The sequence below is a fragment of the Martes martes genome (assembly GCF_963455335.1).
Source record: "Martes martes genome assembly, chromosome: 12".
NCBI classification, from domain to species: domain Eukaryota; kingdom Metazoa; phylum Chordata; class Mammalia; order Carnivora; family Mustelidae; genus Martes; species Martes martes.
Genome location: NC_137900.1, coordinates 88,898,477 through 88,914,270, shown reverse-complemented (window position 1 = coordinate 88,914,270; position 15,794 = coordinate 88,898,477). Strand labels below are relative to the sequence as shown.

Here is a 15,794-nt window from a genome sequence, read left to right as displayed (position 1 = left end):
CCTGCTTCTGTCCCTGCTTGTGGATGGGCTCGCTCTCTCTCACTAATAAATAAATAAAATCTTTAAAAATATATGTATATCTTTTTAAATGAGAAAAGCAAGGTGCAGAAGAAAGGGGATAATATGCTACCATTGATTTCTCAATGTGTATTTAATAATTATCTCTGGAAAGACACACTAAAAATGGAAGAGACGGTCTGGGGCCCTTGTGGGTTTGAGGGGAGAAAGGCAGGTGGGAGATTTATTTTCAATGAATAGCCTTAGATCTTGTGAAACTGAATCACACGCATGTATGACCAGGGATGCATACATATGAACATACATACAGTTACTTAAAAAGAAAACATGAGAAGTGAAAGCAAGATGGCCAAGCTTGGTCTGAAAACTGAGGGGCCAGTGTCAACTGCCCCTTCATGGACACACAGAATGACATCATCTCGAAGTAGTTCTGTGCGTTGACTCGATTTATAGTCTTTGGAGCCAGAGCCCAGGTTTAAATCCTGGCCATCACTTACGCCTTGTGTGAATGACCTTGGTCAAGTTACTTTAGTTCTCTGTGCTTTAATAGCTGCATGTGCAAAATGGGGATAGTACAAGAACTGTATTGTTACTTCACAGAATTGGTTAAAGACTAAATTAGATAATTCTCTCCCTCTGCCCCCCCAATAAATCTTAAAAAACAGTACATACTAGCTATTTTATTTTATTTTTTAAAGATTTTATTGATTTACTTGACAGAGAGAGATCACAAGTAGGCAGAGAGGCAGGCAGAGACAGAGAGAGGGGGAAGCAGGCTCCCTGCTGAGCAGAGAGCCTGATGCGGAGCTCGATCCCAGGACCCTGAGATCATGACCTGAGCCGAAGGCAGAGGCTTAACCCACTGAGCCACCCAGGCGCCCCTATTTTATTTTTTAAAAGATTTTTATTTTTAAGTCATCTCTACACCCAACCTAGGGCTCGAATTCACAACCGAGAGATCAGGAGTAGCATGCTCTATTGACTGAGTCAACCAGCGCCCCCATACTAGCTATTTTATTAACCAGAAAATGACTGTGAGTTCATTTTGTAGTTTTAATTATACATAATTATGCAATTATGTCGTTTTAATACCAAAGAAGAGTCAGCCCAGAGCCCCAAACCCTAAACAAGTAATCCTTTCATGAAGATGGATCTTGTTTTTAGGCACCGAAGGTCTGGTGAATTGGACATGGTGGTGTTTGGGGCCCCCATCTGCTAACACAAGAGAAATCCCTTACTGCCATTTCATTTAATGGACTCTTCCATCCCACAGAACTGAGTAAAATCTCGGGGGCTTCCAGCCAAGATGGAGTAACAGGGACAGAGTCACCTTTCTGCCCATAGACAACCAGAGACAGTGACTCCTGAGAGATCCCCACACAGATGAGGCAGGCCCTGCAACCGTCCCAGCTTCCTGGCTGGAGTTTCCAGGCTACAGTGCAGGGAGCGGGTACCCAGGCAGAGCCCAGCAGTCCCACCCTGGGCAGCCAGAGCAGGACAGCTACTGGGGAGGAAGGAAATGCACAGACAGCAAGCTCTGGGGCTTAGAGCGCCCTACAGTCATGACACAGGTATGTGAGGACACTGATCAAGGGTGGCAGAAGAACTATCCAAAGGCAACCTGTTCCCACCAGCCAGAAAGGAAAAACCTCATAATCTAGGGAGGGTCAGGAAGGGTTTGTAGAGGACTTCACCTCCGTACTGGGGCAAAACCGGCCCTCGGCTACATGCTGCTCTGGCCTCAAATAATGCTTTAAGCAGCGAGCCCTGAAAAGGTCAGATGGTTTCCAAATAACTACATTCCAGAAAAAAGCTCAAGAATATTCATAGGAATATGAGACTATCTAGCACCCAGCAAGATAAAATCCACTAAAAAAAATTAACAGGAATGCAAAGAAGCAGGAAATGACCCACTATGAGGACAGAGATCAAGCAGCTGGAACTGGCCCCGAACTGACGTGCATTGGACACCTAGGTGGCTTAGTTGGTTAGGCGTCTACCTTTGGCTCAGGTCATGATCCCAGGGTCCTAGGATCAAGTCCCATATCAGGCTCCTTGCTCAGCGGGAGCCTGCTTCTCCCTCTGCCTGCCATTCCCCCTGCTTGTGCTCTCTGACAAATAAATAAGATCTTTAAAAAAAAAAAAAAGAGAGAGAGAGAGAGAAAGAATAGAAACGAAAGTACAGTTTCAGGGAGGGCGCCTTGGTGGCTCAGATGGTGAAGCATCAGCCTTGGGCTCAGGTCACGATCTCCAGGTCCCTGGATAAGCCCCATATGGGGCTCACAGTTCAGCAGGGAGGCTGCTTCTCCCTCTGCCTCTCCGCACTGCTGGTGCTCTTTGTCTCTCTCTCTCTCAAATGAATAAATAAAATCTTTAAAAATATTTTATTTTCGTTTTGAAGATTTTATTTATTTATTTGACACAGAGAGAGATCACAAGTAGGCAGAGAGACAGGCAGAGAGGGAGGAGGAAGCAGGCTCCCCGCTGAGCAGAGAGCCTGATGCAGGGCTCGATCCCAGGAGCCTGAGATCAAGACCTGGGCCGAAGGCAGAGGCTTAACCCGCTGAGCCACCCAGGCGCCCCTAAAAATATTTTAAAAAGAAAATACAGTTGGTTCTTGAACAATGCAGCAGGTTGAGGCACCAACCCTTGCACAGTCAAAAATCTACTTTTGACTCCCCCAAAACTTAACAGCCTACTGTTGACCAGAACCCTTACTGGTAACATCAACAGCTGATTAACACATATTTTGTTATATGTATTATATACTGTAGTGTTACAATAAAGCTAGAGAAAAGCAAATGTTATTAAGAAAATCATAAGGGGGGCACCTGGGTGGCTCAGTGGGTTAAAGCCTCTGCCTTCGGCTCAGGTCATGATCCCACAGTCCTGGCATCAAGCCCCATCGGGCTCCCTGCTCAGCAGGGAGCCTGCTTCCTACTCTCTCTCTGCCTGCTTCTCTGCCTACTTGTCTGTCAAATAAATAAATAAAATATTTTTTTTAAAAAAAAGAAAAGAAAATCATAAGGGGTGCCTAAATGGTTCAGATGGTTGGGCGTCTGCCTTCAGTTCTGGGTCATGATCTCTGGGTTCTGGGATCGAGCCCCATATGGGGCTCCTGGCTAGCTCTGCAGGGAGCCTACTTCTCCCCCTCCCTCTCCTGTGTGCTCTCTCTCTCTCTCTCTCTCTCTCAAATGAATGAATAAAATCTTTAAAAAAAAATGGTAAGGAAGAGATAATACATTTAAAGTAATATGCTATATTTATTTTTTTCAAGAAAATCCACGTAGAAGCGGACCTGTGCAATTCAAACCCACCTTGTTCGAGGCTCAACTGTATACGAAGATTCTTAAACTATTAAGATAGTATCAGTTAAGGTTGGCCGTGATACGTTAAAGATGTATACGTTATTATAATCTCTAAAGCTACTGTAGGAAAGAGAGAGTTGGCTTGTAAGCCAAGGAAAGAGACAAAATGGAATCATAGATCATACTCAACTGACCAAAAAAAAGGGAGAAAGGAAAGGAACAAAGAACAGATAAGACAACAGAGCACAACAGCAGAAACAACAACAACAACAAACCCCCCCCCACACACACACAAACAGCAAGATGGTAGATTCAAACCCAACCATATCAGTAACAACAGTAGATATAAGTGGTCTAAACATCCCATTTAAAAGGTAGAGAATGGGGGCACCTGGGTGGCTCAGTCTTTAAGTGTCTGCCTCTCGCTTAGGTCTTGATCCCAGGGTCATGGGATTGAGTCCTGCATCGGGTCTCCCTGCTTGGCAGGAAGACTGCTTCTCCCTCTCCTGCTTCTCCTGCTTGTGTTCCCTCTCTTGCTGTCTCTCTGTCAAATAAATAAATAAAATCTTAAAAAAAAAAATTAAAATTAAAAATAAAAGGTAGGGGGCGCCTGGGTGGCTCAGTGGTTAAAGCCTCTGCCTTCGGCTCAGGTCATGATCCCAGGGTCCTGCGATTAAGTCCCACATTGGGCTCTCTGCTCAGTGGGGAGCCTGCTTCCAACCCACCCCTGCCTGCCTCTCTGCCTACTTGTGATCTCTGTCAAATAAATAAGTAAACTACTAAAAAATAAAAATAATAAAAGATAGAGAACGTCAGATTGGATTAAAAAGGCAAAATATAACTCTATGTTGCCTGTAAGAAACTTATTTTATTTTTTTATTTTTTTTTTTTTTTAAAGATTTTATTTATTTATTTATTTGTCAGAGAGAGAGAGAGCGAGCACAGGCAGACAGAGTGACAGAGGGAGAAGCAGGCTCCCTGCGGAGCAAGGAGCCCGATGTGGGACTCGATCCCAGGACGCCGGGACCATGACCTGAGCCGAAGGCAGCTGCTTAACCAACTGAGCCACCCAGGCGTCCCAAGAAACTTATTTTAAATGGAGAGATATAAATAAGTTAAAAATAAAAGAAAGGATGGGGTGCCTGCGTGGCTCAGTTGGTTAACCGACGGTCTTTGGCTCCGGTCACGATCCCAGAGCCCTGGGATCGAGTCCCACATCCTGCTCCCTGCTCAGCAGAGAGTCTGCCTCTCCCTCTGACCCTCTCCTCTCTCATGCTCTCTCTCACTCAAATAAATAAATAAATAAAATCTCTAAAAAAAAATAATGAAAGAAAAGAAAGGACAAAGATCCATGTTTATATTAATCAAAGAAAAGTGGAGCAGCTATACGACATCATACAAAGTAGATTTCAGAGCAAAGAATGTTATCATGGGCATTTCATAATGATAAAAGGGCCAATGCAGAAAGAGGACATAATCTTAAATGTTTCTGTACCACATTACAGAGCCTCAAAAATACACAAAGCAAAACCAACAACACTGCAAGGAAAAGGAGACAAGCCCTTTTCTGAATAACCAGTAGGACAAGCAGACAGACAGAAAGTCAGTAAAGGACACAGAAGACTTGGGCAACACTATCAACCACCTTGACCTAACTGGCACTTCTAAGCCACTATCCGTGCGGCCCAGCAAATGCATTCTTTTCAAGTACACACAGAACAGATTCTAGCTCACAGAACAGGTCTCACTAAATTTCAAAGGATTCAACACGTGCAGAATGTGGTTTTTGACCACAATGGAATTAAATGAAAAATCAATGACAGAAAGATACCTGGAAAACACCTAAATTCTGGAAACTAACCCAACTCAAAATAATCCACGCGTCAAAGAGGAAATCAAAAGAGAAATGAGAAAGTATTTCCAATGGTGTGAAAGCAGAACGCATGAGAAGTTGTGGCAAGTAGCTTCTGCCTTCAACTTCCCCCTCAAGAAAGCAGAAAACAATGTAAACCTATAAACCCCGACTAGGCAGAAGAAAGGAAATAAACGAGGCAAGGAAGTAACCAAATCTTATTAATCTTAAAATCTGCACCAAAAAGACAGAGATACACAGAAACTTGTTCAATTGCATACTTTGTCGATATTGTTATTGTGAAGTACCTTCTTTTCTATCTTTGATTTCCCTGTGGCTTAATGCAGTACCTCTCTTTCCTTGTATCATACAATCACCGAAACCAGTGGTTATCTGGGGAACCATTGCTTTCTTTTGGGTTACAAGCAATTCCTATAATACAACTCTCCCACACTTAGCTTTCTGGCATATGAGAAATCACCCAGGGCCAGAAACAGGGCTGGCAAGTGTAACCCTTCCGTAGCTGTTGCTTATACACAGAACAGAACCTGGTTAGGATAAGGCTAACTGCCAGCAGAAGTTACCCACTCTTCCAAGAATCCAGGAAACAGACTTGCCGATAAAACAGGATCTCTGGTCCTTTGCACAGAAAATACGCGATTCTAAGGGAATGGCTGCCCAGCGGGAACCCACTCCAAATTACCCCGAGGAACTGCCCAGGGTGCAAAAGCCCCCGGCAGGGCACAGAAGGACAGCCGGGGATTCCCGAGGAGTCTTACAACAACAAGGTGGCGAGATCTCCCAGGACTGAGTCCAAGGTGAGGACCCACGTCTCCTGTCTACGTGTCTACCTACCTCCTACCTGTCTTAGAATTATTACCATTCGGGGGGCGCCTGGGTGGCTCAGTGGTTAAGGCCTCTGCCTTTGGCTCAGGTCATGATCCCAGGGTCCTAGGATCGAGCCCCGCATGGGGCTCTCTACTCAGCGGGGAACCTGTTTCCCCGCCACTCTCTGCCTGCCTCTCTGCCTACTTGTGATCTCTGTCAAATAAATAAATAAAATCTTTAAAAAAAAAGAATTATTACCATTCAGAAGAGCTGTTGTCATAGGGAAGAATATTAACACTTAAAAAAAATTTTATTCATTCATTCATTCATTCATTCATTCAGAGTGGGCGGGGCAGTGAGGGAGAGAGAATCTCAAGCAGACTCCAAGCTCAGTGCAGAGCCCGTTGTGAGATCATGACCTGGGCCCAAACCAAGAGTTGGAGGATGCTTGAGCAACTGAGCCACCCAAGTGCCCCAACACCTTTTTTATTTTTACATTGAAAAATGAAGCCAGATTTTCTGTGACAGAAAGCCAGACTGAGTTGCTTTGAAATGAGGACTTGCTGGGCCAAGTAGGTTATACGGAGGCAAGGAGACGGAGCCAGGCACATTGGCTGGCCCCAGTGAAACCAAGGCATCGATGAGCATTCTGCAATGATGAGGAAGGTGAAATCCCCTAGTTTATTTCCATTTTTGGAAGCAGAACCAAAAAAAAAAAATTCTAGCTTTGGCCAAAAGTCCCCAAAGGAAACTCCTCTGACCGTGGGAAAGAGAAGTACGCTCTGGAGAAAACTCCTGGGGAGGCTTCTGTCTACTCCTGGTGACCAGCCAGTCCCCATAGAGGCCCAGGTTCAAGGTCAGTGCCTACTTAGATGTCTTTCTCTTTTCTCTAAAAGAAAAGTCAGGGCATACCAAATTAACCCAATTTTAAGCGCGGGATTTTGAGATGTGACACCTAAAGGGTCTGCAGAAGCACTAGGCCACGTAGAACCAAGGCACGAGTGTGTGTGTGTGTGTGTGTGTGTGTGTGTGCTCTCACACGCACGAAGGAGCACGAATTCTCCTTCAGATCAGATGTGCGCGCAGCGATAAGGGGGAGGGGCAGAATAAAGGGGAGGGACAGAATGAGTATGGTGGTATTGAGCCCGGCAGGTTTAAACCCAATCACCTGAAATGATCAGAAATTTCTTGACCAATTCAAAAGGGACCAGTGGGAGCCAAACCCAGTGCACACGCTGAGCCTACTTCTGTACCCACTTTATCTTCATTCACACTTTCTCTTCTCCCCCTCGAAAAGGCAAACCGGCAGATTTATTATTAAAGCAACACTAAATGTTTTCAGTTTCTTAAAGCTGGTTTCAGGAACACAGTCTAAAACGGAGATCGAAGGAACAGTGCAAAAATAGCTCTCCCCAGCTGTCTGCTCGTTGCTGAGCGTTCGGACTGCAGAGAAGCACCAGGACAGGGGTGGGAAACCCACCCAACCGCTGCCTTCAGCACACGCCTGTCAGAGGTGCTGTGGGTGTGAAGGGTGGCCCAGAATTCTGTGCAGCATAACTGGCTTCTATCAGGGAAGTTCTTAAAAACAATTCAGAAAGGCCTTTTTATTTTAAGCTATAGATTTATCAGATGCTGTCTTTACTCCTTATACAGGTTAAAGAGCCTCCCGCAAAAGAATACACCTCCCCACTACCATGTGAATGAAAAAAGGGAAAGTTAATTGAGTCCATAAATGCATCACTAAGGTTGCTCTAGGGGCCTTACCTCCCCCACCCCCCACACGTGTGTCTGCAGGACGTAGTGTGTGCTCATTCTAAACTCTCCTCTGCCCGCCCCCCTTTTCACCAATGGCATTTCAATAGCTTTTGAGAGTTTTTCCACACAATACTGGTGGTTTTCTTTGTGTTTTGGTAAGAAGTCTCATGTCTGATTCCAGCCAAGGAGGGAGGGCTGGAGGAGAGAAGGCATGAGGTGGACGGTAACAGCTTGAAAGGCTTCACAAAGCAGCGGCAGGAACAGGGACAGCCACCATCTCCAGTTTCCCCTTTGGCCCTAGAAAATGAGTCATGACTCCACCTGCTTTTCAAGCTTCAGGGCCTAGAGTTTAAAGGAGATAAGAAGCTCCTTGGGTTCTAGCTTTGTTATTCATTTATTTACTTTAAAGAAAGGTGTACCTTTAAGACAACTTTTTGTTTCAGTATTTTTTTAAGGACTTATTTATTTATTTGACAGACAGAGATCACAAGTAGGCAGAGAGAGAGAGAGAGAGAGAGAGAAGGAAGCAGACTCCCTGCTGAGCAGAGAGCCCGATGCGGAATCGATCCCAGGACCCTGAGATCATGACCTGAGCTGAAGGCAGAGGCTTAACCCACTGAGCCACCCAGGCGCCCCTGTTTGTCTTAAGTTTTGTGTTGGGTCTTTTATATCCCATATTTAGGAAGAGTGCTCCTATCACTTGAGTCTCTGCTTCCTGAGCACCATCGGGGACCCTAAAATGCTGAGCTGGTGTTATACACAGATATGTCAAGGTCAGAAACTGTGAAAATACAAGTTGCAAAGTCTTGAGGGCTGAAGTATCTACAGCCGCAGAGGCGAGGGGGGCAGGGCAGGCGGAGCGAAATTGGGCAGAGTCGAAATCCTGGGCTCCGAGACGGCCTTTGCCTTTAACCAGCCCGACTTCTGGGTCTCAGTCCTGCTTCTGCAAAACAACGAAGCTGGTGAGCTCATCCTCGAAGGTATGAAGGCAGCTCCACTGGAAGCTTCCCGTTTTACAACTTCAAAGTAACTTTCAGATTTGAGAAAAGGCCATCCATGGCTCAGGATATGGGCAATAGGCTCGTGGAGACCATAAGGGCCCAGTCCCATCCAGGGAAACATTTGGGCCAAAGACATCCTTTTTTAAGATTTTATTTATTTATTAGAGAGAGAGAGAGAGAGAGAGAGAGAGAAGAGGAGCACAGGCAGAGGGACAAGCTGACTCCGCGCTGAGCACAGAGACCCTTAGGGGAAGGGTGGGGCGGGGGGGGGGGGCGAGATGGCGGTTGGATCCCAAGACCCTGAGATCACCTGCACCAGAATCAAGGTGGCTCAGTTGATTGAGCAACTGCCTTTGGCTCAGGTCATGATCCTGAGACGTCCTAGGATTGAGCCTGGAATCGGGCTCCCTGCTTCACAGAGGTTGGGCTTCTCCCTCTGACCCTCCCCCTCTCATGCTCCCTCTCCCAAATAAATGGGTAAAATCTTTAAAAAAAAAAAAAAAAAAAAGAGTCGGACAATTAACTAACTGAGCCGCACAGGTGCCCCGGGGCCAAAGACACAAAGACATGCTCCTGCACACAGTGACTCTAGCCCTTCAGAGACTCTCCAGGGATCTCCGGCTACAGGGTTTGTTTCCATCTTCCTAACGCCTGTAGGGGACAGACTTTCCACAACCTCCACGTGTCCTTCCCAACTGCCAGAGGCCCTTCCAGCTGGCAGGGGACCCGCCCCCCACCCCCCCCCACCTGGGTGCTACACAACCTTGACCACCAAGGTCCGCCAGACATTCTCCTTCCTTCTTTCCCACTCTTCACGCAAACCATCCGGGAAAAACAGCAGGTGATTAGAACCAATTCTGGTCATCTTCTTTCCAAAGACGGGGTGTAAAAGTCACAGAAACGGTGCCAGGCTCGTTACATACTCTAATTTCATCCCACAGCCGCCTTATGAGGCAGGCCTTCCTATGCCACGTTTCTGATTAGGAAACTGGGGCGTGGAGGGGTTGAGTAATGGGCTCAAGGTCACAGGGCTGGCAAGCGGCAGAAACAGTATTCAAACCCAGATTTATACCACAGCTCCTGTACTGGGGGTTTTGTTGTCGTTTTCAAGTTAATTAATTTATTTAAGTAATCTCTACACCCAACAGGGCACTCCAACTCAAGAGCCCAAGATCAAGGGTCGCCTGCTGTCTTCTGACTGAGCCAGCCCCGTGCCCCTGCACTGGGATTTTGATTGAGATAAAATCCACACACCATACAAATCACTCATTTATACAACTCAATGGTTTTTAGTATATTCACAGATACATGTGACCATCACCATGGTCAGCTGTAGAACATTTTTTTGCCTCAAAAAGAACCCCCAAGCCCTTCCTATTATCACCTCCCAATCTCCTCCCCTCCCTTCCCAGGCCTAGGCAACCAACCACTAGGCTACTTTCTGTCTTTACAGCTTTCCGTAGGCTGGACTTCCATATAAATGGATCATGTAATACATGGTCTTTGTGACTGGCTTCTCTGACTTAGTGTCATGTTTCCATGGGAAGTCTGTACTCCCAGGATATCCTGCCTCAGATGAGGGACCCCAAAAGGTATGGACAGCATATCACAGGAGAAATTCACGAGGAAACCTCTTTCCAGCAGCAGCAGAGATTACAGGAAGATAAGATAGCAGTTTTCAGATAATGGAATGGGGTGGATGGCCGACTGTGAAGGATGCCGCAGGAGGAAAGCTCCCCACACTGGGTGTGAGGCTGGCCTATGATGGCCGGTGTCCCTTCCCAAGACTAAATTCTTTGATTCTGCCAAGTACACATTTGTATAAGAAGAAAGGGTTAAAAATGAAAAGTCTACCCAGACTTAAGTTTAATGAGACTAGTCCGATATGGATAAGTACAGTTTTGTTAATTAAACTCATCCTGGGGCTGTACTCAGCAGGACTGAAAATGAGAACCGGCAAAGCTTTTGTTTCTCTCAATCCCCTGTGATTTCTGCGAGGCTTCAACAATTAATGACTCCTTGAACATCACAGGAATTCATCCCGCAGAAGCTCCAGACCAGGCCCGCTCTGGTATACTCCCACTTATCATTTGGTCTTAGGACTGGATACCTGATTCTGCCTTTCCAATTATCAACTAATGGAAAAAACCCTTCTAGTTGACTTGACAATTACTTCAAGCCAGGAACCAATTTCTCAACCATACAACACAATTACTTTAATCTATGAACTCAATCCAAACCGCGAGTAGCATTTTTCTTTTTCTAATGGGCCATTATATTTCACCAAATGTTGCCTATCCCTTGTTCTGCCGATGCTCTTACCTAAGTCTGGCTATGTAGGTGAGCACCAACCCCATAAATGGCCAGACATTTACAAAGTATACAGTTCAACAGCACTGTCTGATTAAGCAACACCAACTTGACATTAATGATCTTTCTTTCTGTTCTTTCAAGTCAACAGAGATCGCCTCCCGTACAGGTCAAGGAGAGAATTAGGGCAGGGAGGATTCCCAGTCTTTGATAAGATAATCTCCAGATAATCTTGAAATCTATTTTGGGAATAACAGATGTGGTTCTAACTGGATCTTTCTCGAGTTCTTCCCAAAGCCCCAGGTTGGAACTTTTCACATGTCCCTCAGAAACACCTGGTGTAATTACAGAGTCGAGCAGGAATCAGAAGGCGGTTCTGGTTGCTTCTCTGGTGAGTCCTTAGTGGCCAAATCGGTTTTCAGGTTTTTCACGGTCTTTCCGGACCTCTGCTCCTTCCTCTGTAAAACGGGCATGAAAATAGTCTTGCTTCCTTCACTAAGTTACTGTGGAGCTCAGACTCAATGGCTCATGGACAAATCTCTGAGGGAGCAAACTCGACCGTCTTCTAGAATCCTCACCTGCATTAAATACCAGTCCTTTAAGAGGGCCCGTGAGTCTCAGCTAAAGGGACAACTGTTTAGGTGTCACACAGCTTGCGTTCTCTCTCCGGTTGGCCGCCTGAGTTCTAGCCTAGGTTTTAAATTTGTTTTAAAACAAAGATTGTGTTTGGTCACATGAAACTGCCTTAAATAGGCAATCTATAATTAGCTCCAGCTGAAGCCTCAACTCCAAAGTCACTACTGGTGTCGTCATCTCTTTTCTTTCTTTAATAAGCCCTGCCCCTCTTTTGTCCCAGGACGGGCTTCTGGCTCACTTGCCCTTCACAAAGAAAATTTCCCTGGCTCTCTGCCATGGGCTTCTCTGTCCATTTCCATTTTAAGTAATTTTTCCTCAACTGTCCCAATTTTTTCCGAAATAAAGGCAGGTGCCCAAAACAGCTGGTTCATGTCTGAAGAAAAGTTGACCTGTTGTAGGCTAGCCAGGGGCTTTGTGTGGTCACATGGCCTGGGTTCACACCACCCCCCGAGAAGCACTCACAGTGGGTTCCTGCACAAACCCTGGCATCTCAGACTGGTCCTCTGGGTCTCACGAAACAGCTACCAAAGTTTGATGCTGTGTTTTTCAATGCCTAGTCCCACGGCAGATGACCCATTTCAAACGGAAGGGCCCCCACATTCCCTTTTGGCTTTGCTAGTTCCGCTCAACTCCAGCACTGCTTTTTCTGTGTGTAGCTCATACTGATAGAATTTCAACAGGAAGTGGTATGGGGGGGTTCATGAGGGAGGGTGTCTTCCTGTGGCCCAGTTATTTACAAAAAGGCAGGTTCTCTAATACTTCAACTATTTGCCACAAGGGCTAACTTGTGTATAAATGAGTACAATGGATCACCCCCCAATTTCTCTCAAGCTGTACAATAATTTAACTTATTTAAAAGCCGAGTTATAGAAACAGAATCCACAGGAAATCCACACACCAGAAGAATGATGAAGAATTGTTTCATATCACAGAACTGAGATCAGTCACAGAGTGGAGGACTTTAGAGCCAATGTGACCCCAAGGGGCGAAGCTCCCTTTGGTTTAATTAAAAAAAAAAACTTCCTTTTAACGCTGGAAAGAAAAATGATCACTTTCTCCTTACAGATTTACTGCCAAAAAAAAAAAAAAGGATTAGCACCAGTATTAGATGTATGATGAATCACAGTTGAGGCACAAAGCATGCATAAATATTGAATAACGCCTGCAGCCAGATGCCCTTGATATGTCTGGCAGCATGTCAAGTGGTGGGTACACAGACGTAGAAAGGTTCACCTAGGCTCACACTTCCCCGAGCCCCTAAAGCACAGACCCTCTAAGTTTAGCCATTCTATCTTCAGGCGACTTATTCATCAGATCCGTATTGAAAATATCTAGGCGTGCCGGAGTGGCTCAGATAGTTAAGTGTCTGCCTTCCACTCAGGTCACGATCTCTGGGTCCTGGGATCAAGCCCTGCCTTGGGCTCCCCGCTCAGCGGGGAGTCTGCTTCTCCTTCTTTCTCTCCCCTCTGTTCATGCTCTCTCTCAAATGAATAAATAACATCTTAAAAAAAAAAATCTAGCTTACAACACTGTTTTGTGTAAAATGCAGGAGAAAAAACTTGTCTCTAAGCCTCTTGGACTTGGCCAAAGTTTCTATCTTACATAGTGTTCCTCTCGGTCTTCTAGGCTGATCCCAAGTAAGTTAAATACTTTAGATGTTGATCAAATATACTGTGGGCAGGAGTTACGAACACCTGAGATACACCCACCTGACCAACAAATGGGTTCAAATTCACTGGTGTTTGACCAGATTCTTTTCATACTAGGCTATGAGAGATTCTCTGTTATATGCACAAATGAACCAAACAAAACACAGAAGAGAAACAGGTCACGAGGTCAAATATTTGGAAGTTCTAGCCAGGCTGGAAATCAGGTTAGACCACAATAAATGAAATATCTGGGAAGGGTACCTGCGGCTACCAAGCCAGGCTGGAGAAACACCAGGAGAGACAGATGAGGGGAAGGGAAGAGCCTCTGCTTGAGGTTCTTACAAAGAAAGGATAGCACTGGGGCGCCTGGGTGGTTCAGTGGGCTAAAGCCTCTGCCTTCGGCTCAGGTCCTGATCCCAGGGTCCTGGGATTGAGCCCCACATAGCATCGGGCTCTCTGCACAGCAGGGAGCCTGCTTCCTACTTTCTCTCTGCTTGCCTCTCTGCCTACTTGTGATCTCTATCTGCCAAATAAATAAATAAAATCTTTAAAAAAAAGAAAGAAAGAAAGAAAGAAAGAAAGAAAGAAAGGACAGCACTTCCCTTTCTAGCAGGCCTAGATGGCCATTATCTGTCTCCCATCCCTCCTGGCCAAACCCCATTCCAGGACAGGAGTAACAATATCCCTTTCTAGGCGTGCAATACTTCCACGTTTAGGAAGAATTCCCCTGCCTTGGATTCTTTCACTTTAGATCACGATCTAAAGTGATCTTCTGGATAAGCCTGTCGGTGGGGAGTTCTCCTAAACCAGAACTGTCAGTGCTCAGCCACCTCCTCACAGATCTGCCTGAAACCCCAGTTCCCATTTTTTCTACTCCCACATGCTTGTGAGAGCAACCAGATCAGGGCCCACGGCTGGCATGGAAACGAGAAGGGAAGGGAGCGGTGCCGCTAGAGGATGGATGAAATAGTCAATGCGGGGGCACTAAGCTTAGTTTCTTGAGGTCAGTAGGTGACAAAAGGAGACAGCCGAGACTTGGCCTTCTACTTTGGGGAAAGCCTGAGCAAAAAAGCTATTCGTCCATCAGATAGCCCCAGAGAGAGCCCACTTGTGCCTAGGAAGAGCCTCTTCCCCCAGACCAAGCGCCCACAGAGGTCAAAAAGCAGCTCCACTCCCACCAGGGTATATACATGGGGTGTCCCTCCCAGCCCAAGGGGCCGTCCACCACAACTGCCACGCTCCAGGGGCTGCTCAAGAAGCCGGGTCGTTCACACCTATCACCAAGCAGCCCAGACCTGTCACCCCGACCGCCCGAAGGAGCTGGGGCGCGAAGGGGCCCCCTCCCAGCTCGCGCGGACTGTGCGCGCCGCCTACCCGGAGCTCGCCCTCGGTGCGGTGCAGTCCCAGGCGCCGCAGCCCCACGGCCAAGTCGTTGACACACAGGCCGCCGTCGCGGTTGACGTCGAGAGTCTGGAACAGGCTCCACAGGCGCAGCCGGTGGTCCGGGCCCCCGCAGACGGCGCCGCCGCACGGGTCCACGGACGCCGGCGACGAGGCGGACGACGAGGCGGCGGAGGCGGCGTCCGGCGGCGGGGAGGCCACGCAGCGGCACAACACACTGCTCACCATCGGGCGCGAGGCAGGGGCGCCGGGCGCGGAGCGGGGGCGGCTGGCCGGCGGGGAGAACGCGGAAGACACGCGGGAGTCCCCACACTGCAAGCGCGGGCTGCTAGAAGCCGGCAAGCTGGCGGGAGGGGCCGCTTCCGGGAGCCCCGCCCCGCCGCCCGCCGCCTCGTTGGCCACGCCCCCAGGCGGGGCGGGGGCCAGTCACAGGCCCGGACGGCCACCCGGCCGGGGCGGAGCCTCCTGGAGGACCGCCCACGCCGCCCTGGACAGTCTGGATCAATGGGGAAGGCGGAGCGATCCCTGCTCAGCCCGCAGCCGATTCAAACTGAAGGAGGCGGGGATTGGCTGAACTGGCCGGTGAGAGGAAATCAAGCCGCGATAGGCAGAAGTTCTGTGATTAGCCGGCGGAAGGCCCCGTGTCCAATTTCCATTGAGAAACGCTGTTCGGACTCAGGCAATCGTAAGGATGGGAGGAGCGGTCGTGTACAGAGACCTCGTAGTCTCCGGTGGGAAATAGGGTTTGTGTGAGGAGCAACCGTGAGCTGCGGCTGCGAAGCAGAGTTTGCTTCCGTGAGTGGAATTAAAAATTGGCCAATGGCTCAAGGCCGAAAGCACTCAGGTATCCTCAGGAGGCCGAGTTTTGGTACTCTTAACTCCCTAAACCACCAATAAAATAGCTGAATTTAAAGGCGTAATAGTCGTAATGCTGACGATTGAAGGACAGAACGATTTTCCAATGGAAGCGAATAAAGGCAAGTGGGCGGAGCGCTCTGTAGCGACAGACACACTTTTAGACCAATGACGAGGCCAA

General features: G+C 47.4%; 1 protein-coding gene across 2 annotated transcripts in view; it reads right to left on the bottom strand.

Annotated features, from left to right (window-relative positions):
* SLC25A25 (solute carrier family 25 member 25) overlaps positions 1-15,054 on the bottom strand; it is a 34,249-nt gene extending 19,195 nt beyond the window's left edge. The window contains exon 1 of one of the 2 annotated variants that reach the window (XM_080819551.1): positions 14,732-15,054. In XM_080819551.1, the coding sequence (XP_080675677.1) occupies positions 14,732-14,986 (255 nt within the window). In that variant the 5' untranslated portion in view covers positions 14,987-15,054. The remainder of the gene's footprint in view (positions 1-14,731) is intronic. The other variant, XM_080819549.1, reaches the window with a different exon arrangement.
* Positions 15,055-15,794: the final 740 nt, after the last annotated feature.